Source organism: Phascolarctos cinereus, unplaced genomic scaffold (assembly GCF_003287225.1).
Source record: "Phascolarctos cinereus isolate Bilbo 61053 unplaced genomic scaffold, phaCin_HiC Scaffold_2;HRSCAF=192, whole genome shotgun sequence".
Taxonomy (NCBI): domain Eukaryota; kingdom Metazoa; phylum Chordata; class Mammalia; order Diprotodontia; family Phascolarctidae; genus Phascolarctos; species Phascolarctos cinereus.
This window is the reverse complement of record NW_027555625.1, coordinates 41,320,575-41,346,282: the sequence shown is the minus strand read 5'-3', so window position 1 is coordinate 41,346,282 and position 25,708 is coordinate 41,320,575. Positions and strand designations below refer to the sequence as shown.

General features: G+C 48.1%; 1 protein-coding gene across 10 annotated transcripts in view; it reads left to right on the top strand.

The window, feature by feature from the left end:
* The window catches only part of KIFC3 (kinesin family member C3), a 90,071-nt gene extending 65,620 nt beyond the window's left edge, over nucleotides 1–24,451 (top strand). For all 10 annotated transcript variants that reach the window (XM_020963628.2, XM_020963633.2, XM_020963627.2 and 7 more), the window contains 13 exons: nucleotides 1,370–1,543; nucleotides 4,078–4,225; nucleotides 4,377–4,507; nucleotides 4,925–5,036; nucleotides 6,788–6,969; nucleotides 8,571–8,675; nucleotides 12,130–12,260; nucleotides 13,620–13,743; nucleotides 14,838–14,967; nucleotides 15,613–15,842; nucleotides 20,445–20,579; nucleotides 20,775–20,886; nucleotides 22,427–24,451. In XM_020963628.2, coding sequence (XP_020819287.1) covers nucleotides 1,370–1,543; nucleotides 4,078–4,225; nucleotides 4,377–4,507; nucleotides 4,925–5,036; nucleotides 6,788–6,969; nucleotides 8,571–8,675; nucleotides 12,130–12,260; nucleotides 13,620–13,743; nucleotides 14,838–14,967; nucleotides 15,613–15,842; nucleotides 20,445–20,579; nucleotides 20,775–20,886; nucleotides 22,427–22,452 — 1,740 coding nt within the window. In that variant the 3' untranslated portion in view covers nucleotides 22,453–24,451. The remainder of the gene's footprint in view (nucleotides 1–1,369; nucleotides 1,544–4,077; nucleotides 4,226–4,376; nucleotides 4,508–4,924; nucleotides 5,037–6,787; nucleotides 6,970–8,570; nucleotides 8,676–12,129; nucleotides 12,261–13,619; nucleotides 13,744–14,837; nucleotides 14,968–15,612; nucleotides 15,843–20,444; nucleotides 20,580–20,774; nucleotides 20,887–22,426) is intronic.
* The last annotated feature ends 1,257 nt before the right edge of the window (nucleotides 24,452–25,708 follow it).

Genomic DNA, 25,708 nt, shown 5'->3' with positions numbered 1-25,708 from the left:
GCTGGAGGAGGGGCTAGACTTGGGGTTTCAGCAGCGCAGGGCACTCCCAGGGGAGGGGACTCCCTCTTCCAGTGCAGGTAGCCAGTCCCAGTTGAGGAGGATCATTGTTCCAGTGTAGATGGGCCCTTTCTCTGCCACGTGGAGAGTTCCCGGGGCAGTGAGAGGCGAATGACTTGCCCAGTGGCTAACTCTGTATCCTGCAACACTCTCACGCGGGATAAGTTCAAGAAAAATGGCCTTGGGGAGGCAGAGGAAACCAACTAGTCCGACCTTTTCACTTTGCAGTTGGGGAAACTGAGTCTCAGAGAGTGTAAGGGACCTTATGACTTCTCTCTGAGATCATGTCACCCTGACTCCGTGGGCATCATGTCTATACCCAGTGATGTCCATGTTGTCTCTCCCAGTAGACTGGAAGCTCCTTGGGGGCAGACAGTGTTTTGGCTTTTCTTTGTCTTCTCGGCACTGAGCTCAGTGCCTGGCACATAGTAGGTGCTTAATCAATGGGAGCTGATTCATTGACATCTGTGTTTAGAACCTATGATCTCAGGACTCCAGAGGCAGTCCCTCCCCCTCTTCTCCCATTTTACAGATGAGAACACTAAAGCTTAGGGAGGGTGATTCGCCCAGGGTCATACAACTAGTGTGGGGGTTAAGACTTAAACCCTGGTCTTCCTGACTTGAGTCCATCATTCTTAGAGATCATATGGTCCAAGCCTGTCATTGACAGAAAAGGAAACTGAGGTCCAGAGTGATCAGATAGCTTGCTTAAGATCATAAGAGGGGTTAAGTTGCAAAGCCGAGATTGAAGCCCATGACGCTCAGGGCTGTGATTCCTAAGCCCTGGTTCACCTGGTCCCTCTGTCCTGTGTGGGGTCAAGATGCTGTAGGGAGACCTTAGGAGATACTAGGAAGGATGCTAGTCCAGCAGAGGCAGGGGGCTCTGCCAGTCTGGTCTGCATCCTTCTCTCCTCTTGCTCTTCTCTTCTCTTCTCTTCTCTTCTCTTCTCTTCTCTTCTCTCTCTCCTCCTCTCCTCTCCTCTCCTCTCCTCTCCTCTCCTCTCCTCTCCTCTCCTCTTCTCTTCTCTTCTCTTCTCTTCTCTCTCTTCTCTTCTCTTCTCTTCTCTTCTCTTCTCTTCTCTCTCTTCTTCTCTTCTCTTCTCTTCTCTCTCCTCTCCTCTCCTCTCCTCTCCTCTCCTCTCCTCTCCTCTCCTCCTCTCCTCTCCTCTCCTCTCTCTCTCTCCTCTCCCTCTCCCTCTCTTTCTCTCTCTCTGTCTCTGCCCCCCCCCCCTCCCTCTCTCTCTCTGGCTCCTGGTGAGATAATAACACTCTTCTGTGTGTGCATGTGTTCATGCACATGTGTCTCTTTTAGTACATCATCAAGACAGTGGAAGTAGATTCATCCAAGACCAAGCAGGCCCTGTGTGAAACCCAAGCCCGGAACCAGTATTTACAGGAGCAGGTGGGGATGCAGAGACAAGTGCTGAAGGAAATGGAACAGCAGCTTCAGAATGCTCAACAGACAACAGCCCAGCTCAAGGCCCAGGTACAGCCCCTGGGGAAGCTCCCACATTGTTGCATAAGCAGAATGGAGAGAAAGGGGGACAGAGAGAGACACAGAGAGAAAGAGAGAGAGAGAGACACAGGGAGAGAGAGAAAGACAGAGAGAGAGACAGAGAGAAAAAGAGAGAGAGAGACACAGGGAGAGAGAGAGAATGACAGAGAGAGAGATACCAAGAGACACAGAGAGAAAGAGAGAGAGATACACACACATACACAGGGAGACAGAGAAAGACAGAGAGAAAGAGAGAGAGACACACACAGGGAGAGAGAGAAAGACAGAGAGAAAAAGAGAGAGAGAGACACAGGGAGAGAGAGAGAATGACAGAGAGAGATACCAAGAGACACAGAGAGAAAGAGAGAGAGACACACACAGGGAGAGAGAGAAAGACAGAGAGAGAGACAGAGAGAAAAAGAGAGAGAGAGACACAGGGAGAGAGAGAGAATGACAGAGAGAGAGATACCAAGAGAGACAGAGAGAAAGAGAGAGAGAGATACACAGGGAGAGAGAGAATGACAGAGAGAGAGATACCAAGAGAGACAGAGAGAAAGAGAGAGAGAGATACACAGGGAGAGAGAGAAAGACAGAGAGATACTGAGAGAGACAGAGAGAGACACACACACACAGAGAAAGACAGAGAGAGAGAGATACCGAGTGAGACAGAAAGAGAGAGATACTGAGAGAGACAGAGAGAAGGAGAGAGAGACACACACACAGGGAGAGAGAGACAGAGAGAGAGATACCGAGAGAGGCAGAGAGAAGGAGAAAGAGAGAGAAATTAGTTTGTTCAATAAACACTTATTAAATGCCTGCTGTATGCAGAAGCCTGCATTGGATACTGGGAGGGATGTGAAAAGCTTCAATAAGACATAACATTTGCCCTCAGGGAGTTTCCCCTCTAGTAAAGGGGTAAGAGGCAAGCACACAAGGAGCCCTGATTTTGTCAGTGTCTGCAGCCCTTCTGTGAAGGCAGATAGCAGCCCTTTAGTGGGTGCCTTAGGGGATGAACTTGGTGAGTTTCCATAGCCAGAATTTCTCCCCCAGTGGCCAGCCCGGATTGATGAGCCTTCCTGGGTGTAGCCTCCCAGCTGTTCCCTGAACAAGGCCCTCCATCTCTTGGCCCCAGGCATTCTCTCTGGCTGGCCCCCATTCCTGGAACACTCCCCGTCCTCCACTCCGACTACTGACATCTCCTGCTTCCTTGACGTCCCAACTAAAACCTCGTCTTTTACTGGAAGCCTTCTCTGACCCCTCTTATTTCTGGTGCCTTCCCTCTGTTAATTGTCTCCTGCTCCTCCTGCACGTAGCTTGTTTGTACCTGCCGGTTTGCATGTTCTTCCTCCTGTTAGATGGTGAGCTCCTTGAGGCAGGGCCATCTGTGCCCCTTTTTGTAGCTTTAGCGCTTAGCTCAGTGCTTGGCACAGAGTAGGTGCTTTTATTTATTACTACTGATTAATTGATAGGTAGGCTTGTCCTCGAATGGCAGACGCGTTCAATGGCCAGGCTGTCCTCGAAGCCTTTCCAACCTGGCAGGACCTTTGAATCCTTGCACGGCCTTTGGGAATCCAAGGTCTCCTCCTTTCCATGGCAAGGCCTCAGGGTAGCATGATAGTATAAGTCAAGGGCTTCATTAATATCCGTGCAATGAGGAGAGAACTCAAGGAAAGTCCATCAGCCAGTCAACAGGCATTTATTCACCACTCGCTTTGGTGCTCAGCACTGAGGATGCAAAGACAGGCAAAATCCCTATTCTTGCCTTCAGGGAGCTCCCATTCTAATCGTGTGCAGAGAACAAGGCACATATAAGAATGCATAGAGCGATAGAGAAGGCACCAGCAGCTTTGAGGATTAGGGAGAGCTTTCTACAGAAGATAAGGGTTAAGCTGGGTCTTGAAGGCAGAGATGAGGAGGGACAGCATTTCAGGTGTGGGGCACAGCCCAGGGACGGGAATGTTCTGAGGAAAAACAGCAAGTATGACTAGATGGATTAATAAGTATTTACCCGCTGACTGGTTGCAGAATTTAAGAAGACTAGAAAGGTAGGAAGGGGCCAGGCTGTGAAGTGCTTTGCGTGCCACTCAGCAGGTGACCCTCTCAGTTCCATAAGCTTGACTGAAGATTCACTGTGTGCTTTGGAATCAATGCTTATCGATTAGCTGGTTGCCAATCACTTCTGAGTTTCAGAGTTCTGGGCAGCTGCACCATGCAGAGAATCATCGAACCACAGTTTCTTGGACACAGTAGGCATTCAATAAATGTTTGATAAATGAATGAATGAATGTTGAATTGACTTATAGGATCAGAGTCAGATCTTTGAGACCTAGAGAGGGGTAGGGGTCAAAGCCGACACTAGAAAACAGACCCTCTGCCTCTACTCCCTGACTGGTCAGGACTTTTGCTGTCACCTGCAGTGGGGGTGTAGGGGGGTGGGGGTTGATGCGCCTTGTCTGGAGGGCGTCTTTGGCCAGGCCATCACAGGCCGCCCAGGAATGCAGGTTTTCCATGCTTTCTTCTCCCAGATCATGATGTATGAGTCGGAGTTGGAGCGGGCTCACGGGCAGATGCTGGAGGAGATGCAGACCATGGAAGAGGATAAGAACCGGGCCATTGAGGAAGCTTTTGCCAGGGCCCAAGTAGAAATGAAGGCTGTACATGAAAACCTGGCAGGTGAGAGGGGGAGGGGAGCCCTTCTCTCCTGCCTCTGTCCCCTCCCCCCAGATTGGCTGGGCCTCACTTTCTGGTGAGGTCTACCCTGCCTTTGGGCATTGCCAAAAGCGTTTGCTGTCCCTGGTAGAAATCACTCACTTTGCGTTTCCAGGTGTCAGGACCAATCTCCTGACTTTGCAGCCCGCCCTTCGGACCCTCACCAATGACTACAATGGCCTGAAGAGGCAGGTTCGAGATTTCCCTCTCCTGCTGCAGGAAGCCCTGAGGAGTGCCAGAGCAGAGGTGGGCATTATGAAGGGGCCACACCAAAGACATGATTCCCGTCCTCACCCCCAAGCTGGACCCCAGCCTTTCTTAGTGGGCTTAGAGGCCTCTTGGCCATCTCCTTCTGAATCTTGCATCTGGATTTCTTCCAGCCACTTCCTTTTATAGAGGAGAAAACAGTCCAAGAGGGGGGCAAGTGACTTGTCCAGGGACACTCAGCAAATTAATGGTAGAGCCTAGACGAGTCCCAACCCAGTGCTCTGTCTGTTATGGCCCAAGCTTCAGGCACCAGAGGGTTGTGGACCGTCGTTCTGGGTAGGGAGAAAGGAAAGCCCCACCAGGGCTCTGGGTTCTCATACCGTGCTGGGGGAGAAGAGAAGGACTGCTTAGAAGAGAAGGCCCTCGTGGTCACCTCCTCGGTCTTCCTTCCGTCAGATTGGCCAAGCCATAGAAGAGGTGAACAGCACAAACCGAGAACTGCTGAGGAAATACCGCCGGGAACTCCAGCTCCGCAAAAAGTGTCACAACGAGCTAGTGAGGCTGAAAGGTGAGGAAGAAAGGAGGAGGGTAGGGTTGGGCTGGGGTTTGGGGGCAAGCAGAGTGGGAGGGAGGAGAATGGTAGAGCCATCAGGGTTCACATGAGAATCGGTGCTACAGTTCTGGGTCAGGGGGCATGTTGAGTGAGAGGAAAACATTTTCAGAAAGTTTCTGAAATTGAATGAATGTTACCTTTCAGCAGTGGAGTAGGACCTTTGGTCTCCCAGGATCAACTGGGATAATATTTGTAAAATACTTAGCTGCTCCTGGCACCTAGAAGGTGTTTAATAAATGCTTATTCTTACCCTTAGGAATGGGCTGGGATGGCTGCGGTTGCCTCTGTCCTTTGTCAAACATTGTTCTGAGACAATCTTTCTTCTACTTTGTATTAGCCTCCTAATTATATAAGCTCCCCCGAGGGCAGGGACCTGTTTTGTTTATGCTTTTCTTTGTAACCTCAGCACTTAGCACTGCACCTGTCATATAGTAAGCATTTAATAAAAGTGATTAATAATATTTTTAATATTTGTTTTTTATTTGTTTTTTTAAATTTTTTTTTTTATTTTTAGGCAATTGGGGTCACTTGCCCAGGGTCACACAGCTAGTAAGTGTCAAGTGTTTGGTCTGAGGCTGGATTTGAACTCAGGTCCTCCTGACTTCAGGGCGGGTGCTCTATTCACTGCACCACCTTACTGCCCCATAATAATTTTTTAAAAATGCATTTTTATTGATTTTGTTAAATGTTTCTCAATTTCATGTACATTTTTTTATTTCATTAAATTTTTATATGTTTCAATATTTATTTTTATTTTACTAAATATTCCCCACTCATGTATAATTTTTTTTTTTAACATTTATTTATTTTAAACTTTGAGTTCTAAATTCTCTTCCTCCCTTCAACCCCTCTGGCCCTTGAGACGCAAGCAATATGGCGTTATTATACATGTGAAGTCATGCAAAGCATATTGTCATGTAGCAAAAGACCTCCCTGCCCCCAGTTGAAGAAAGTGAAAAAAAACATACTTCAGTCTGCACTCAGCATTCATCAGTTTGCTTTCTGGGGGTGGATAGTGTTTTTCATCACGGGTCCTTTCAAATTGTCTTGTATCATTATATGGATCAGAGTCGTACTTAATAATTTTTGAGATTTAACTGGTCTCAGAAACCTTGTTGGAGGTCGTTTCTGTATTTTCTGCCAACCATCATGGACCCTAAAGTTTTAGTGACAGTAATAACCTGTTCTTGCCGCTCCTAATAAAATTCCTTCCTGGCCGCTTTGCTTAAAGTAAGAAAGACTTGAGTTCGAATCCAGCCTCAGGTACTTAATTAGCTGTGTGACCCTGGGCAAGTCACTTAACCACTATCTGCCTCAGATTTCTCAACTGTAAGACAAGAATAGTAATGGCACCTAATGCCCAGGGTTGTCGTGAGCATCAAATGTGATGATATCTGTGAAGTGCTCGGTATGGTACCTGGGGCATAGTAGGCTCCTAATAAATGCGTGGTCTCTTCCTACCTTGTGTTACACAAAGCCTCTATTACTCATAACTTTATTATCATGTATTATGTATTATATGTACCCCCTAGTGGCAAAAAAAGAGAAAAAAACCTTGTAGGCCGTATGCATGATCCAGCAAAGTGTTTCTTGAGCTGAGTAAATATTTGTTGAAGTAGGATTGTGAGAATTTTTCGCAGGATTGCAATTTCCAGTTTGCACTCATCTTTCTTTTTAACTTTTCTTCTTTGCACTCCATAATGAAGGAAACATCCGTGTGATTGGTCGGGTCCGGCCCATCACCAAAGAGGACGGGGACGGGCCTGAGGCTAGCAATGCAGTGACCTTTGACTCCGACGATGATGCTGTCATCCACCTGCTACATAAGGGAAAGCCTGTGTCTTTCGAGCTGGATAAGGTGTTTCCTCCACATGCAACCCAACAAGATGTGAGTGATATGCCCTTTCGTCAGAGAAAGCCAATTAAAAAGCATTTATTAGCGCCTATTATGCGTGGGGGCCCTGTGCTAAGTAATGACAATGTAAAGAAAGGGGGAAAAAAAGTGGTCCCTGCCTTCAGGGAGCTTACAGTCTAATGGGGGAGTATAGACCAATATATTGCAAATAACTTGGTCTTTACAAGGTATACATACACAGTAGATGGAAGGCAATTGCAAAGGGACAGGCATTAGCAGCTGGGGGAGCAGGGAAAAGAGAGGCCATGGCTGTGACTGGCATCTCTTCTGCCAACCCCTCTTCCCTCTAGATTTGGAGAAGAGACAAAAATCACGCGGGAGGTAGAGTCTGTGGGGATCTAGACACATCACCTCCAGGCTCCAATGGGAAGGATTCCTCCGGCAAGTCCAGTGACTTGTTGAAGGGCAAAACTAAGGCATCTTATCTTTGTGTGTCTAACATACCGAGTCTGTGAGCTAAGGAATCACATCACAGAGGATTGGACCCTTGATACCATCAAATACCTCGACCTCCTTTGCACTCCACACCTTTACATCCCCTGTAGAGCCCTGCATTAAGCCAGCTAGCCTTCTGTTGTTGGTGCTAATGACACCACGGGATACGAGAGAGATCACCTGGTCTGGCCCCTTCTTATTACAAATGGGAAGACTGAGGTCTATGGAGGTCAGGTGAATTGTCACCTCATGTAATAATAATGATAATGATAATAATAGTAGTAATAGCATTTATGTAGCAGCTACTGAGTGCCAGGCATGGTGCTGAGCATTTCACAATTACCTCATTTGATTTTCACGACAACCCCTCAAGGTAGATACTATTATTACCCCCATTTTACAGATGAGGAAACTGAGGCAGAGATTAAATGACTCACCTAAGGTCATATAATGATTAGGTGTCTGAAGCCAGATTTGAACTGTTAGTGGAGATAATCATAGCACTTACCTCTCAGGGTGGTTCTAAGGCTCAAATGAGATAATATCTGTAAAATGCTTAGCATAGTACCTGGCAAACAGTAGGTGCTATATAAATGCTTATTCCCTTCCCTTTCCCAGTACAAAGTGTGAGGAAGGAGTTAGGATAAATGAAATGAAGCACTTTTAATTTCATGAGTTTAGTAACATCACTTTCATTCAACAATAAGAAATGTATTATTATTCATCTATTCGACTATATAATGATCTGCTTGTTATTAAATAAATGCATCGTTATCCATCTATTCAACTACATAATGATGTTATTAATGAAGAAAGTTCTATTTAGGAGGGCCCTGTTCATTTATTCGTTCAGTAATAACAGTACATTGCTGTATTTTGTTAATAAAGAACTTATTATTTTGGTGGGTTGATTGGCTGAATGAATGAATGAATGAGTGAATGAATGGAACTTTCCCAGAAGTCTCTCCTACACTTGTGAAATAAACCCATTCAGCTCCTAGACATCTTGCATGTGAGCCAGCCTCAACTCTCTTCTCCTTGCTGATGGGGACATTATTTGCAGAAGAGAAGACAAACTGCCTCCCTACAAGCCAGGCGCCTGACTCACCTTCCCTCTCCTCTCCCGTCCTCCTTGGCAGGTGTTCCAAGAAGTCCAGGCATTGATCACGTCATGCATTGATGGCTACAATGTCTGCATTTTTGCCTATGGACAAACAGGTGCTGGCAAGACATACACAATGGAGGTAGGCTCCTGGAGGACTTCCTCGTATGCAGGCTCTGGCTTCTGGTCTACGGCCGCCCTGTTGGGTGTTTTCTCAGTGATGTCCAGAGGGAGATTGGGATGCTTGGCTTACAAGAGTCAGAATTCAGACATTCACTATTAAAGGACCTCTGGGGTCAGTGGCCAACATTTAAAAAGACAAATTCTTTATAATTCACCATTTGGAATTAACTCTAAGAGGAATAGGACTGGGACTTCAATCCAGTCTTAGTAAGTAAAATGATCTTGATATCTGAATGGACCACAAGCACAACAGATGTCAGTAGTATAACAGGATAGTCCGCAGAGCTCAGATGATTTTAGGCTGCGTGAATAAAGATAGAGTGTCCAGAGTGAGGAAGGGAATATGTAACCATCTTCCTCCTTCTTGATGCGACCACACCTACAGCAGTGTATACAGTTCAGAGCACTGCCATTTAGGAAGGATGTAGACTGTATTGTAGCCAGGGTAGAGAGACCAAGACATCAAGGGTACTAGAGGCTGTGCCATCCAAGGATTTGTCAAATGAATCTAGCACATGTAGCTTGGAGAATAAAAAAGTGCTTTATTTTTTTAAAATTTTTTTTTTATTTTTAGGCAATTGGGGTTAAGTGACTTGCCCAGGGTCACACAGCTAGTAAGTGTCAAGTGTTTTGGTCTGAGGCTGGATTTGAACTCAGGTCCTCCTGACTTTGGGACCGGTGCTCTATCCACTGTGCCACCTAGCTGCCCCTAAAAAAAGTGCTTTAAATCATAGATTATAGTATCCTTGATTTTTGGAGCTGGAAGAGAATTTAGAAATCATTTAACCTCACCCTTTCCTTTGGCAGATGAGGAAACTGAGTCTCAGAAAAGTTAAACACTTGCTTAAGGTCACACGATCTGACTCCTTCTGTTTTGCACCATACCATGGAACTGGGCTTTCCCTCAGAGGTCCTCAAATCTAGGCCCCCCCCATTCCCTCCTCCCACTCCATTTAGGATTAGAAGAAAATTAGGAACTCAAAGGGGGAAGACATCAGCCCGCGTTCCCATGGGGTGGTCTAGAAAGTCTAGAAGAGCCGGCTTCAGAGACTGATTGACAGTTCACTAAACACTTATTATGCATCTACTGTATTCAAGGCATTGTGCTAGGTCTCGTGTGTAGTAGGAGCCAGGCCCCACCATGATCTGGGAGGCTGATAGTACAAATAACACTCTCATGATGTAGGATCCTTTGAAAGATGACTTGACATAGCATAAATGGGAAGCAGAGGGTCAAACCATATGCCCCTTGTGACTGAAAGGAGGCAGCCAGGCCTTGGTCAGGGGACACTGGGGAAGTAAGTGCCTGTCCCATTGGCCATGCCACAAAGTGCCAGTCCTTGCCTTTGAGGGAATGATGCAGCCATGCAAGGTTGTATTTCTGAAAGCTAGCACAGCCCTGGCCATCTCCATAGGAACAAATACGGCTGTCTACTGACTGGGGGATTGATTGGAATCTCCCTAAGACACTGGGCCTCTGTCTGGGCTCCGTGGTCCAAGGAGGAGGTAGGTGGAGATTCACAATGGAGAAGATGTCCAAAGCTTTGGGGGGTCCAGAGCTCATGAGAGAAGGCCAGAGGTTTTAGGATCATTGGGTCTGAGAAGAGAAGAGTGAGGGGGAATGACGATCCTGAATGTATAAAGGGCTGTCTGCCTGTCCTCCCTTCCGAAGAGCCCTGAATCCAACGGGAGCGAGCAGCATGAGAGATTTAGGTTAGCGATAAGGAAGGACTTCCTGACAATGAAGAGAGAAAGAATGAAACCCATCCCTTGGGCTTATTTAACTTTTTTTAAGTGTTCATAGTTGTAGAGCGGTGCTTTCAGCTCTTGTGGGTGAGAGGAGGAGAGTGGGTGGGTGGGAGGAGGAGTGGCAGCTGGCCCAGGAGGAGGGCCTTGAGATCTGGGGCAAGAGAAGCAGAAACAGGCCTTTCCGGATGAAGCAGTTTCACAGAAACTTGACCTGGGCCCGGAAGGTTTAGAAGCACGAGTTTGGCACACAGCAAGTGCTTCATAAATGCGTTTTTGCTCGTTTATTCATGCTCGTGGGCTCCGTCTCCCCCCTCCCCACAAACTGCCTCCATTCTTGCTCTGTGATTCGGTGGGGAGCGTGCCAGGCTGAATCAAGGCATGGGAAGAGAGCACAGAGGTGAGCAAATCTCTCTCCTCTTCATTGCACTCCAGCGAAGAGGCCCTCCAAAGCACCAGCTCTGTGCAAGGCCACCCTGTGGGGGAGAGAAGGAGGATATGGTCCCTGCCTTCAGAGAGTTTTATGTCCAATTGAAAGGGCAGAACTCACACAGAGAAAACCAAAGAACAGTAATGTCTTCTGCTGCTGCTCTGGCCCTCTGGATTCAGACTCAGAAGAGCTGGGCTTCGATCTCATCTCTGCCTCTTACCATCTGTATGAGCTTGGGCAAGTCTCTGGGGCCTCAGTTTCTGCTCTGTGAAATGAGAGGATTGGCCTAGATCATCCCCCAGATCCCATTCCACTCTGAATTTGCAACCAAGCATTGCTGATTGACTCAGTTCAGTTCACTAAACATTTTTTATGCACCTACTGTATGCAAGATATTGTATTAGGCCTTTTGAATAGCTGCTGGGCCCCCAAGGTACACTGTACTCAAAAATACACGGTTAGTACTCACCTGTCCACTTGTTATTCATTGGTTCTCTAATTGTTTTGTGTCTCTAATTTGTCTTGGGTTTTCAGGTAGATGCCAAGATCCTTAAGCACAGGGAGTTCCTCCTGTGCTGGTTTAATCCCTCAGAAGATATCTTAGCACAGGGAAAAGGCATATAGAAGATGCCTGATAAATATTTGTTGATTGATTGATTGAATACAAGGCAGTATGTCATTAAGTGCTCAGCTGTGTTGTACAAACAGTAATTGCCCTAGGAAGGCAGAAATGAGAGTCAGAGAAGGCTCCCCAGAGGATGTAGGGCTTGTATTAGGCCTTTAAGGGTGGCCAGGGCTTGACTGGGTGTAGAAGAGGGGCAACAGAGGGCATTCTGGATGAGCAAAAACATGGCGGTGGGAATGAGAATGGCATTTTGTAGGAGAGGAAGAATTGTAAGATCATGGACTTAGACCCAGAAAGGACCTTAGAGATATCTAGGCCAACCCTTTCATTTTCCAGAGAAGAAACTGAGGCATGGAAAGGCTAAGTGGCTTCCCTGGGGTCTCATAGGTAGTGAGTGACAGAGGGGGAGGATTTGAGTCTGGCTGTCCTGAATTCTGATTTTAGAGCAGAGAATCTGTGTTAAGGATGAGCTTGGGTCAGTACAGTTAGTGGAAAGCCTTGAATGCCAGTCAGAAGATTTGGATTTGATCAAATTTCTACTTCAATGGTCTGTGCCTGAGCTTAATTAAGGTGGAGAAATCTCATCTGGGGAGCTTCCCTTTCTCCCTCCAGGGAACGATTGAAAACCCGGGGATCAATCAGCGGGCCCTTCAGCTGCTCTTCTCCGAGGTGCAGGAGAAGGCATCAGATTGGGAGTACACCATCACGGTCAGCGTGGCAGAGATTTACAACGAAGCCCTCAGGTAGTGGGGCATGGTGGGAACGGGAGGGAAGGCCTCAGTGCCCCGCACACCTCCTCTGGGATGGATAGCCCTCTTGCAGTGGAGAGCGGGAGCAGCGAGGGAAGAAGAGCTGGGCTGGATACAAGGAAGAGACTTCTACCAGATGGCGCTTTCCAGGGGGAAAATAGGGGAGAGGCAGAGGTCTGTCCCAGAGGTGTTCGGGTGGGAGCCAGGTGACCACTTGTCAGAGATGCTGGGAAGGGTATGTCTGTCCGGGTGCCAGTTGGATTAAATGGCCACTGAAGGCCCTTTTGGCTCTGAGATTCCATGATCAGTGTGGTTTTTAGGGTCTGCTCTGTGGCCGTCAGTACAGAAAGAATGTGAGGCAGGTATGTTAGGAGCCCTGAGCTGACATGGGAATTCTAAAGGAAACAATCGGGGTCTTAGATAGCTCTTGTTTCCTTGGGCCTTCTCATTCCCTGGGTCTTAAAGAGGATACTACCAGCCATGTGACCCTGGACAAGTCATTTAACCACTCTTTGCCTCCATTTTCTCATCTGTAAAATGGGGATGATAGCAGTACCAACCTCACAGGGTTCTCATCAGGATGAAATGAAAATTCGTAATGTACTTGCAAACCTTAAAATTCTAGAACTCCTAATGCTCCTGTTTGTTGGTTCAGAATGCCCTGAGCTTTCTGAAATGTCTTACAGTCCTTTGCCTGGCTCTCCTTTGGCGCTGTCCCTCCTATTTCACCTTGTATCATTGTCTCTTATCCTCCTTTATTAGACTGTAAGACCCTTGAGGGTAGGGACAGGGTCATTGTTTCATCGCAGTGTCCCCCATGCCCCGCACTGTGTCTTGCCTGGATCAGGACTTAATAAATGCTTTTTGAGTTGGGTGGTAGGTGAAGAGACAAACCCTCCTAGGCTTTAATTGGGTGAACGGGGAAGCCTATAGCTGAATGTTGGGGGGTTGGGGTGCTTTCAGACCCAGCTTCTCTGAGAAGAGCCCCAGGGACTTTGACCTTGGTGGAACAAAACTGCCCCTCTCGGGACTGTGATGTCAATCTTTGTCCGGCCAATGGGGTAGTAAGATGGGGGTGAGGAGGAGGGTCCCCTAGGACCTAGACTCCAAACTCTGGTAGGGGTCTCTAGTTCCTCTGAAGCCTTGCTCAGACTCTCCCTCCAGCACACTGGAGTCAAGAATGACCAACACCCAATAGGGGCAGTGAAGGCCAGAAATTCCTGCTTTAGACAATAAGTCAGAGGTTGGTCTGTAATTCTGGTTTTTGAAAAATGAATTGAGTTCACGCTTCTTCAGCTGAGGCGGCTCACGGTGGAGCTGGGCCCTGACCGGCCTTGCTCCTCACGCCTCCAGGGACTTGCTGGGAAAGGAGCCACAGGAGAAGCTGGAGATTAAGCTGTGTCCCGACGGCAGTGGCCAGCTGTACGTGCCAGGGCTGACGGAGTTCAAAGTGCAGAGCGTGGAAGACATCAACAGGGTCTGTAGGGACATAGGAATGGGAAGCCCCATTCTCTCACTGGGGATTGGACTCAGGGGAGGACCTTTGTCCTGGGATGGAAACTCCAGCTTCACTGGCCAAGTCCTAGGGACAGACTTTGAATTCAGTTGTTTCTCCCCAGACTGGGAGGGTCAGTCAGTCAGTCAGTGATGTGCATTTATTAAGCACCTACTGTATGCCAGGCACCATGCTAGGTGCTGGGAATACAAAGAAAGGCGACAGACAGTCCCAGCTCTTAAGGAGCTCCCAGTCTGATGGGAAAAGACAACTGTTAAACAGCTACGTGCGGGAGAGCTATAAACAAAATAAACTAGAGATAATCAACAGAGGGAAAGGGTGTGTGAAGGCACATGAGCTGGTGCTCCTCAGTCAGGCCCATACCAGAGGCGGACGGGCATTAGGTGCATTTTATTAATTAATTAATGAGTATTTAAAGTGGGAAGACCCAGGTTGCAACCTTGCCTCTGATACTTAGTTACCTGGGACGGTGGTCCTTCACTTCCCCGTGTGTCCTGGAGGCAGTCACCTTCCCTCTCTGGCCTCAGTTTCCCTGCCTGTAAATCAGAGGCTGATACTAGCTGTCCTATAATGTCCTTCCCAGCTAGCCAGCTTTGTTAAAGTCTTCAAAGAGGGGCAGAGAAACTTGGCTTCCTTCCTCCGTAGGAGAGAGGGAGAACAGAGGAAGCCCAGAGAGCATTGGAACCCCAGTGAATTGTATCTGCCCCTTGACTACAAACTGGCTCATGGACCATCAGCTTCCTCTTGGGAAATTAACTCATTAGCACGGTAGCTTCAGAGATGGAGCCCGTGGCTTAGGAGCGGTCCCAGGGAAAGGAGCCTTCCTTCCCCTTCGCTCTCGTCCCTTTTCTCTGGAACACACACGATGTATCATTTAGGGGGAAGGAGTCGTGGTGTGTATCCCTGAGAAGAGGGATGGGAGTGAAGGAGTAAGAAGGAATCTTTGTTAACCACATCAAGCCTCCTGCGTTGGGTGTCAGAGTCACTTGGTGACACCCTACCCGGAAGGCCACAGAACCAATGCATAGCAGCCTTTTGCTTCTGTCCCTTTTCAGGTATTTGAGTTTGGCCATACCAACCGGACCACTGAATTCACCAACCTCAACGAGCACAGCTCTCGGTCCCACGCCCTTTTAATCGTCACCGTCCGGGGCACTGACTATAGCACGGGGCTTCGGACCACTGGTGAGTATGCCGGATGGAGGCAGGGGCAGGGAGGATTGGAGGCAGGGGGAGAGGAGAGTGGAGAGATTGAAGGCGTGAACCCCAGGGGAAAAGGGGACCAGCGGAGGCCCGGGGGAAATGGGTGCCGAGAATTCTGTCGGGAGACCTATGTGGGAATAGGGAAGCAGGTAACTTGGTGGCACTTTCCTGGCTTCATACCATGATCAATTCACTGCCCCTACAGAACACAAAGCCAAGCTGAGGATGGGGAGTTTTGACACCAGAGGATTTATTTCCTTCTCTCTGGGACTCTGCTTACCTCACCTTTGAGTTAGGGAGTAGCTGGCCTGGTCAGTGTCTGGGCTGTTCCTGCTGTCCCTCAGTTATGCCTTTGGGAATGTTGACTGCTGGGGCCCAAGTAACCCGGTGATCCCAGTTCCAAAAATGAACCTGAAATTGGGGCTCCTGGGAGTTTTCTTCTGCAGATTTGCAAGGGAACGTAGTGCAGAATAACAGATCGTGTTCAGTCCAGCTCAAGTTTCTGGTCTCTATCTAGTGCCTTCAGATAACAAGGGTGGCTAGGCCATGACCTACCTTGCCCATGGGCTGATTTGTAGATCAGTCTAGTTGTGGGGTCTGCAATCCTCATCTGACCTTCTTCTGCAGGGAAGCTAAACCTAGTGGACCTGGCTGGGTCAGAACGTGTGGGCAAGTCTGGGGCCGAGGGCAGTCGGCTCCGCGAGGCCCAGTACATCAACAAGTCTCTGTCGGCCCTGGGAGACGTGATCTCTGCTCTTCGGTCCCGCCAGGGCCACGTGCCATTCCGTAACTCCAAACTCACCTACCTACTCCAGGACTCCCTCAGTGGGGACAGCAAAACCCTCATGCTGGTGCAGGTGAGACCCAGTGGGAGAGGCCGGGAGACACAGAGAACAGGGCTGTCCACTGGTCCAGCGTAAGCAAGGGTGTGGTTGGGAAAAACCCAACAGCTCTGCCCTGCCTGCCTCACCCGTGGGTAGCAATTAGAGGCTCCTCCCTTCTGTGACGGAGATGCTTCCTGAGGCTTCGGGCACAGGAAGCAAGATTAACCAAGTGTACACAGACCGAATGAATCTCCTCTGGGTGCCTTGGGGATGTGCTTTCTATACCTGGTTTATTCTTGGAGGCAGAGGACACTCATAAGTTGTCAGATTTAGAACTAGAGACTCTTTAGACCACAGTTTCTTAACCTGGGGTCCATAGACCCCCCCCAAAAGGTCCATGAATATGTTTTGGGGGTCTATGATCTTAGATGGGAAAAAAATTACACCATTATTTTCATATAATTGGTTTCCTTTGTAATCCTATGTATTTTTTGTATTTAAAACCATGGTTCTGAGAAGGGGTCTGTAGGCGTCATCACTGCCCAGACACAGGAGAAGTTAAGAACCCCTGCTCTGGTCTGACCCCCACATTTTCCAGCTCTCCCTCCTGCAGAGTGGGGAGACGCCGAGCCATTATGGAATGAACAGCTCTTCAGATCTTCTTTACTGTGGGTTACCAGGGTCGCTGGGGGTCCGGTCCACAGTGTTTCTTTTTCTGTTGGCACATCATGGTTGTCCTCTGTGATGTCATCTCCAAAGGTTGGGGGTGGGCCATCAAGCATATGTCCCTGAACAGACCATTTGAGATCTCCCATGTAATAGTTCATCTCCACTGGGGGTTCTTTCTTTTTTTTTTTTTAGGCAATTGGGATTAAATGACTTGCCCAGGGTCACACAGCTAGTAAGTGTCAAGTGTCTGAGGCCAGATTTGAACTCAGTTCCTCCTGACTTCGCAGCAGGTGCTTTATCCACTGCGCCACCTAGCTGCCCCCTACTTTGGGGGGTTCTTAACCTTTTTTTGTGTGTCATGGATTCTTTTGGCAACAGTCTAGAGAAGCCTCTTGACAGTTCTCAGAATCATATTTGTATTTTATTTTTAAAGTTATATTTTAATTTTTTTCATTAAATATTTCCCAATTACATTAAACATTTTTAAACATCAGTTTTTTACAATTTTGAGTTCCAAATTCTCTTTTTCCCTCTAGCCTCTCCCCTACCATTGAGAAGGCAAGCAATATATCAATTATACATGTGAAGTCATGCAAACATTTTTCCATGTTAGCCATGTTATAAAAGAAAACACATTTAAAAAGCCCCCCGCCAAAAATAAAGGAGGTGAAAAACGTATGCTTCAATCTGCACGCAGAGCTTGTCAGTTCTTTCTCTGCATGGTAATAGCATTGTTCATCGTGGGTCCTTTGGAATTGTCTTCAGTCATTGGCTTGATCAGAGTAGCTGCGTCTTTCACAGTTGATCATTGTACAATATTGTTGTTACTGTGTACAATGTCCTCCTGGTTCTGCTCACTTCATTTGGCATCAGTTCACATAAATCTTCCCAGTTTTTTTCTGAAACCATCCTGCTTGTCATTTCTTACAGCACAATAGAATCATGCTTTTAAATGCATAAAATCAAATACATAGGATTGCAAAAGAAACTAATCACATTAAAATAGTTATCCAAATATTTTTAACAAGCCAAGTTCAGGGACCCCCAGGTGAAGAACTCCTGATCTGAACCTCTTTTCAGTTTTTTTTTTCTCTGTGCACCTATTCTATTATTTTACTACATCTTGGTTTGTGTCTCTGCTGCTCATGGCTGCTCCCTGGCCCCACTTCCTAAAATCCCTGCAAGCCCATGCCCTGGTGCCTGTTCTCTCTTGGGAATGTTGAATAGGGGATCCATGGTCAGGGACAGGTTGGCCTCTGAGATCCTTCCAAGCTGTGATTATCTGCTGGCCACTAACCATGGCAGTGTTAGAGGGAGTCCCAGAAGATGTGGCATCACTCAGTTAGAGGCTTCCTGCTTCTTTCTAAGCTCTGAGCTTTCCTTAACGAGGTGCAAGGTGTGCCCCCCTTTTTTTTATGAGCTCTAGGGCACAGGAGGTTTCCTTTTGAGAATGGATAGATATCAGCTGACCCAGAGAGCTGTTCATCAGATACTTGTCCCCAACAAGTATCTCCAAACCAAAAAGATGGTATAGTGGTCCCAGGGGCAGCATTTCTCTCATTTAGAAAAGCCCCCTTCTCATCTCCAAGCTTGGTGCAGAGGTAGGGGAGTCTGCCCAAAGCAGAGGGGGGGTCCTGTAAGCTTGATCTTGATACCAAGGAGCACAGCCATGATGACTCAAGAGCTCCATTTAGAGAAAGGGGACTGACCCATGGGGACACTGCTTGGTCTTTGCATGATGGCATTTCAAGATCATTGGTTTCCGATGTTATTTTTAAAAAGCATGATTGTGAGAAGGGGCCACCAGGCTTCATCAACTAGAGGAGTCCGTGATACAAAACAAAGGTGAAGAAACTCTGGGCTCTAGGGTTCAGGGAGCTGGGCTTCTTTGCCCTCTTGGGTCAGCCTGAGAGATTCAGCCAGGAAACAGAGTCCACGGGGTAAGGCTGGCCCATCCCCATGCCTCCACAATCATTGGCCAGAGCCGGGCACAGGGTGCTGATGGCAGCATCTATTGGGCCCAAGGGCCTGAGATGCCCACAGGCGATATGAGGAAAGCCAGCTGCACTAGGCCCTTGCCTGCCCTTCCCAAGGCTGCCTGCTGTCCCTGCAGGGGAAGTTATTCAGTTAAGTCAGGGAGGAATTTCTCCTGCCCTTGCTTCAGTAAAAAACCCCGTAATAAAAAGTCTCCCTTTCAGCCACCAATCTGGTTATGCTGCTGTTACCCAGCCTAATTTTTAAAAAATTATTTATTATTATTATTATTATTATTTTTTACCCAGCCTAATTTGGATAATACTTTGGAGCTGGAAAACTGGAATCCATAAATGCACCTCATAGATTTATCAATGACATAACAGATTTAGAGCTGGAAAAGATCTCGGAGGCCCTTTCATCCAATGCCCTCATTTTACTGATGAGGAAAGTGAGGCCCAGAAAAGTTAACCAGGGTCACATAGCTAAGTGTCTGGGGCAGGATTTTAACACAGGTCTTCCTCACTCGAAGCTCCGTTCGGCCCTCAAGCTATCTCGCCACCTAGTTGTCTCAGACTTTGGGGCAGAAACCACATCAGGATGAAGATGGGGTCAGGATCGTTTGGGAGTGAAAGAGGCTTAATTAATTTTCATGCTGAAAAGGTGCTATATATAATTAATTAATTTGATAGTACTTAATTTCATTATTTTAGTCAACATGCATTTATTTAGCATCTACTGTGTGCCAGGCACTGTGCTAAGCTCTGGGGATACAAAAAAAGGCAAAAGACAGTCCCTGCCCTCAAGGAGCTCAGTCTAATGGGGGAAATAACCAGCAAACAAAGCATTGGCCAGAGACCTTTATCGTTCCCAAAACTCTTCCGTATCTATTTTCTCATATGCTCTTTGCCCTGGCCTCCAGACATTAAAGTCTCTATTTTGCTTCTTGGGGACTCAGAGGGGAAGTGACTTGTCTAAGGTCACCAAGCGGACACCAGAGCCCAGGACTCCTGAGGACTCTCAGACCCGGGGCTTTCTTCATTGTACCCACTATTGAAATGCATGATCCAAACAATTAAGTTTGGTTCCCGGGATGACTCTTGTGTTGGTGGGCCAGGCCAGATTTTTTCCTAATTTTCCCTGAGTTATAAGACCCGAACACCATTCTCTTTAATTTCTGGATCATTGGTTCCCTTGTAGCTGGTGAATCAGTCACTTAGGTTTATTCCCAGAGGTTAGGTTCATTGCCTAGGTGTTCTAGTGGAAAAAGTGCTAAACCCGAGGTCAAAAAGACCTGAGTTTGAATCCCACTTCAGATGCTTATTAACTATGTGACCCTGCTTCAGTTTCTCCATCTGTAAGTGAGAGGGCTGACTCGATTTCTCCTTAGCTCTAAGTCTGAGATCCTTATGGAGCACAGCAGACAAACCATTTGCGTACTTTAAAGATTTCGCTTGGCTATCCTTAGTCCCTCTGTTAATTCCTCTTGTGATTTTTTCCCCCGATGAGTTGTTTCTTCTTATAATTCCTAGAGCATGTCTGTTATCCATCATGTTCCAAGGAAGTTCCTGCCCTACTCCCTAGTGTTAACTGTTGTTACTGTTTCTGTCTATCTGTCTTCTGATCTTCTGCCTTTGCTTTTTTATTTCTTTTTTTTTCAGATTGTCTTTATGCTGTTAGGTTTGCTCATTATTGGGGGGGGTGTTTTTTATTCTCTTGCAAGGATTTGTGGTAGTTTTGCTTCTTTTTGGTGTTTCTGTTGCTTTTTTGATGGGGGAGAGGCGCCTCTTCAAAGCACGAGGCTTCCCTTTCTGGAAGATCCCAGACAAGCCACTCGCTGTGTGGAAGCTGAAGAAATTGAGTGGCCTGGCTAACTGCCGTGGTCCCTTCCAACTCATGAGTTCTGTGGATAAATCTGGGATCTTCAGATTTGGGACCTGGGCCAACCTGGCTGAAAGGGCAGAGGGAATGAAGGCCTTGTGTCACCTGCAGGTCTCCCCTGTGGAAAAGAACACCAGCGAGACCCTGTGTTCTCTGAAGTTTGCTGAGAGAGTGAGGTCCGTGGAGTTGGGTCCAGGGTCACGGAGGGCTGAGCTGATGTCATGGTCTAGTCAGGAGCACTTGGAGGTAACAGAAACGGCCCTGTGACCACCCTCTTGGGACTGGGTTTTCTTGCCTTTCTCTGGGATCAGACTGGCTTCCTTGTAGGGTTCATCCTTCTCTGTTTCATTGTGTCTGTGGGTTTCGTTGTGCCCTGGGACAGCCCCCACCTCCCTGACTCTCACTCCAGGCTGATGCCAGCTTTCTTTTTTCTCTCTCCAGTTCGATGGAGGCTCAGTCCAGACTCCGTCTTCCGCCCGGTCGTATTCCTCTTCTAGTACTGGGGCTCCCATTAGCCGGTCCAGCTCAATCCGGAGGAAGCTGCAGACCTCAGGTAAGGCTACAGAAGAGGAGGAGGAGTGAGAAGCTCCTTCATGTAATCATGGCTGTGTGCCTGGACGTGGTGAAGGAGGATGAATGGGCAGGGAGGGCACATCCTCCTTAATCCCACCTGCTCATTGGCCGGTCTTCCCAGATCATGAGGGCCAGCCTCTCCTCAGCCATGAACAATGGCCTCTCAACCACTTGGGCGGCCTCAGTCACTTTGGGAGCTCACAGAGACGCTCACTGACTGGGATGGTCTGGAGGAATTGGGCTAGGCACAGACCTGGGACTGAACCCCAGTTCTCACTGGGGAAAAGGAACCGTATCCACTTCACCTACTAATTGAGTGATTCACGCTTGAGCCCCCAGGGAATTTGTTCCCCACAGCACGGAATGTACGTGTCCATCAGTAAGTTTAATCCTGGGAGAATCCAAATGTCCCATCTTTTTCCAGTTCTCCTCCCTCAGGACAAATTATTTTTATTATTAGAATCATGCTTTTAAAATTTCTTCAAGGCAGTTTCACATCCATCATCTCCTTTGAGCAGAGACTGTTACCCCCATTTTGCAGATGGGCAAACTCATTCAGTGAGTTAGTTAAAAGGCCAGAGCAAGCCAGGTTTTTTTTTTTTTGCCTCGGAGAATCTTTCCAAGGGAGTCCAGCTCTGGGACAAGCCCAGCGCCCACCTCTCAGAGAGAGTCTCAATAGCCTTAGAGCTGAAAGTGACCTCAGAGGCCCTCATTATACCCAGGAGGAAACTGAGACCAGAGATGTGAGCTGACTTGGCACTCTGTGTCAGAGGCAGAATTTAGACTCAGGTCTTCCCGACTGCAATACTTTTGTTCCATGCCAAGAAAAAGGCATCTGTAGGAGTAGGGCCTGCCTGCCTGGTCCAGGGTAACAGACAGTCCTGGCCTGGCATCCTTCCCATCTCAGAAAGTGTATTTTTTGTTTCTTTTTGTTTTTATCCTTGAGAAGTAAAACCATAGAATGTCAGAGGTGAAAAGGACCTTCCTTCCTTGGAAATTTTTTAGTGCAGTGATCTCATTTTTACCGATGAGGAAACTGAGGCCCAGAGGAAGGTGTGCCCAAGATCACACAGAGAGTTAGTGGCAGAGTTTTTCTGGTCCAGGGCTCTTTCGCCTAGACCAGTCAGTTAGATCAGATGCCTTTTGTCCCCGAGGAAGAGGAAGGGAATATGACTCCAGTCTCTCCAGTGAAACTGTTTTGTTGGCTTTGATTTCAGCCTGAATTCGGGGGTCTGTCTGGCATGTTCCTCGGTGAGTGTTTGGGGAGGGCTAGGGTGAGCCTCTGACCTCCGTGGTGAAAGTCTGCTTTCGTTTCTGCCTGGACAGTGGATGCTGGAAGGCCCTGGGTCTCACTGCTAGGATGGAGCCTCAGGGTTTCTTTCTTGCCTTTCTTTTTAATGGGGTCCTGCCCTTTCCCTTCCCAGGCCCTGGTGGGCTGCTTCGGGGGGCCACGGAGTATGAGCAAGCCAGTCACTTGCCCTGCTCCCTGATACTTTTTTTCTCCCTCCTTCCAACTGTAGGAAAGACAAAGCCAGTGCCAGTGTGATAGCCCAGGAGCCAACGTCTGGGCGTCCAGTGCCCGGGAAATCTGAGGGTGAGAGGTTGGAGGAAGGACACTGCATACTGCTCACCTCCTCGCTTTCCACCCAGAATCAAGGACCCTAAATGGGCACAGACTGTTCTTAGGCCCGGGAAGGAGAGGGCTTCTCCTTTCTGCCCTCGACACTCTGCTTCTCCCCAGCCCTGTCCCCGACAGATGTGAAATTAGTTTTGAAGGAAATGAATCTTTTCTCCAGCCCACACGTGACAGAGCACAGATAGTGTATGTTGGGGCCAATGGGCCTGGCTGGACCATAGGCACATCTCAGCCTGTAGGACCGGCCTCTTCGCCCTGCCTGTGGCCTGCAAACGTTTTAGGTTGCAAGGAGGCAACGTGGTCTTTGGGCTTCAGGTTGGCTCATCTGGAGGCCTGTGTTAGTCCAGATGATGGGAGCAGGTGCCCACCTTTCTGATAGCTGACCTACAGTACGATCAGTGCTCTGACCCAGACCGAATTGTGGACAGAGGCGGACGTTCCCGCGGGACCTCGGAGCAGCACAGCGGAAGAAGGCTTTGCCTCCCTATTTTCTCTTACATCCTTGGGCCCTCCCAGGCCTCATCTCTTAGATCCCCTTGCCTATGGGGGCCCCAGGGGTAGAACTCAACTCACTTTGTGGGATTGGCCTGGAGTTTGCTCTTTGTGGGTTTTTGGTTCACATGCCCCCTTAAAGCCAATGGGCAAAGAGGAAGCTTGGAGAAAAAGGGGCTGAGAACACGATGGCATCAAGGAATTATCTTCATTCAGTTGTGTGGGCTGCCACGCCATGGGCTCTTTATAGCTGTACTTGAAGGCTGCAGGAAGGGGGCAGGAGACATGGGCTTTCTCCATGGCTTCTCTACCCCAGCCCCTTTCCACCGTGAATCTCCTTATTCTAAGCCCACTGTCCTTTGCTACTCCTCGGGGCTACTCTCCTTCTTCCCCCCCACCCCCATTTCCATCCATCCACATGGCTTGGTTTTCTGGAAAACTATTAGCCTGCAGGACCCCAGAGGCTGCTCTAACCTCTTGCCATGCAGAGGAGGGAGGCTGGAAATGGCCAGGCTAAGACCTCCATCAACAATCTCAGAACTTTAGGTGGTTGGCTCCCTTCTGTCTCCTGGCATAGCATCCTCTCAACCCTCGTTCTCTCTGATTCCCAAGGGAATGATGCACTTTATGGAAAAAGTCAACAGACTACCCCATGCAATCATTTGGGAGGGAAGAGGTGACAACTCCCTGGACAGGCTGGTTCAGAACAACATGGGAGATGGGGGAAAATTGGCTTTCGAAACGCAGGTGGCTGGTGGGCAGGCAGCCAGGGGCAGTATGCCCACAGCTGCAGGGAGGTCTGTCCCTTAAGCCCTCACCTGTGCAGAGATCCCAGGGAGGGGATCATCTTACCCAGGGAGGGGGTTTCAATCCTGAAACCCTAGCTTGCTTCTCACTTCCTCCACCCTTCCCAGTTTCTTCAAGTTTATATTTGGTAAACCCGAGGGAGGGGAAGGGGCTGGAAACCCAAAAGACAAGGGGAGGGGGGCAAGTAGCTAACTGCCCTCCAGGTGGGAAACACAAGCATGACAAGTGAATTTGTACATACCTGTGTATAGGTGTACATAGGCACCGCTGGAGAGTTCACCTACTCGGCAAAGATATATTTTAAGTTTTTCTTTTCTCAATTCCCACCCCCACCCCCCCCCAGGCTGTTGCTGGATACATATTTATATCTCCCAGAGGCTCAGTGCCCTCGGGCTCATTTTTGTGAAGTTTGACTGTTGTTTGTGACCCGACCCTCTTGGAGGCCGGGAGGTCCTTGAGGGGGAGTGGCCAGGCACTTTACGTCTCAGATGCACTGGTTTCTCTTTTTCCACTACAGCCCTTTTTAATGTTTCTCATAATTCCTCATCAAGATCTTTTGGAATATGAGCTGTTTTTACTGATTTTAATAAAGAGAGCTCTTTTGCACAAATTACATGAGAACTTACTCTAAGCATAGACATCCCCTCCCTTCCTCATAGAAGGGGATTCAGGTGTGTGTGTGTGTGTGTGTGTGTGTGTGAGATATTAGAGCTCTGATCAGCACAATGACCAGCCATGATACCAAGGGACCAGTGATGAAGAATGCCACCACCCACCTCCTGACTGAGAGGTGATGGACTTAGGGAGCAGAATGAGAGACATTTCTGGATTATGCTTGATTATGCATATTTGTCACAAGGGTTTCCTCCTCACCCTGGGTGTGGGACAGGGAGGAAGAGGCAATGATAATTGAAAAAAAAAAAAAAGACTGGATCACCAGGAGTGAGACTCCCACAAAACAACAGTCACTTTTCTTCAAAGGATATCTTTTCATTTCTCTCCATAATTAAGTAGCCACATTTGTTTCATCTCAGACACCCTGCAGCCAGGGGGATAAACAACACAGTGGGTTTGGGGCAGGTGCTCTGGCCACCTGTTATCTCCCTGGCCTGCTTCCCCACCCTTCACTGGCTCCTGTCTACTTGAGCAGAAGGGCAAAGGATTATCCACATCCAGATTGGGGACAGGTGTGGGAACCAGATCCTTCCCCTCCTGGGAGCTAGAGGTTAGACAGCTGCCCGCTGAGCAGCAGGTAGGAGAGATGGATGGAGAGGACTCCACCTCTTGCCTATTCCTGTTCTGTCAGCTGTTACCACAACGGGACTTCTGAAGGTCTGCCGATCACCACCTCCCTTGCAGCCCAAGGCACTTCTGGCCACATGGGGTGGGTAGTCTTTCTAGGTGGTTTTTTCCCACCGGATAAGTGCAGTCAAGCATTACAGTAGCCACATCACCAAGAGTAGGCCAAAAGCCCTACTTTAGAAGTGGAAGGAATCAGAGAGACTGTCCAGCGAAGGAACTCTCTAGCCTTGACATGAACATTTTCAGTTACAGGGAGCTCATTATTTCGCAAGACGATCTATTTCGTTGTCTGATGGCCCTAAGTGTTAGAAATCTCTTTAAAGTTGAGCTGAGAGCTGTCATTTTGTAATTTCTGTCTCTTGCTCCTTTTCCATTTGGGAACTTAAAGAAGACTCATGTGCTCCCAACCTGAGTGTCCTCGTTTAAATAGTTTGTTTCCTCGACAGATTCTCACAGGACGGGATTTTGGGTTGCTTTTCTTCTTGGACACACTCCTCTTAAAATGGAGTGTCCAAGAGCTGAGCACCATATTCTTGGTATGGTCTAACAAGAACAAAGCATCCTC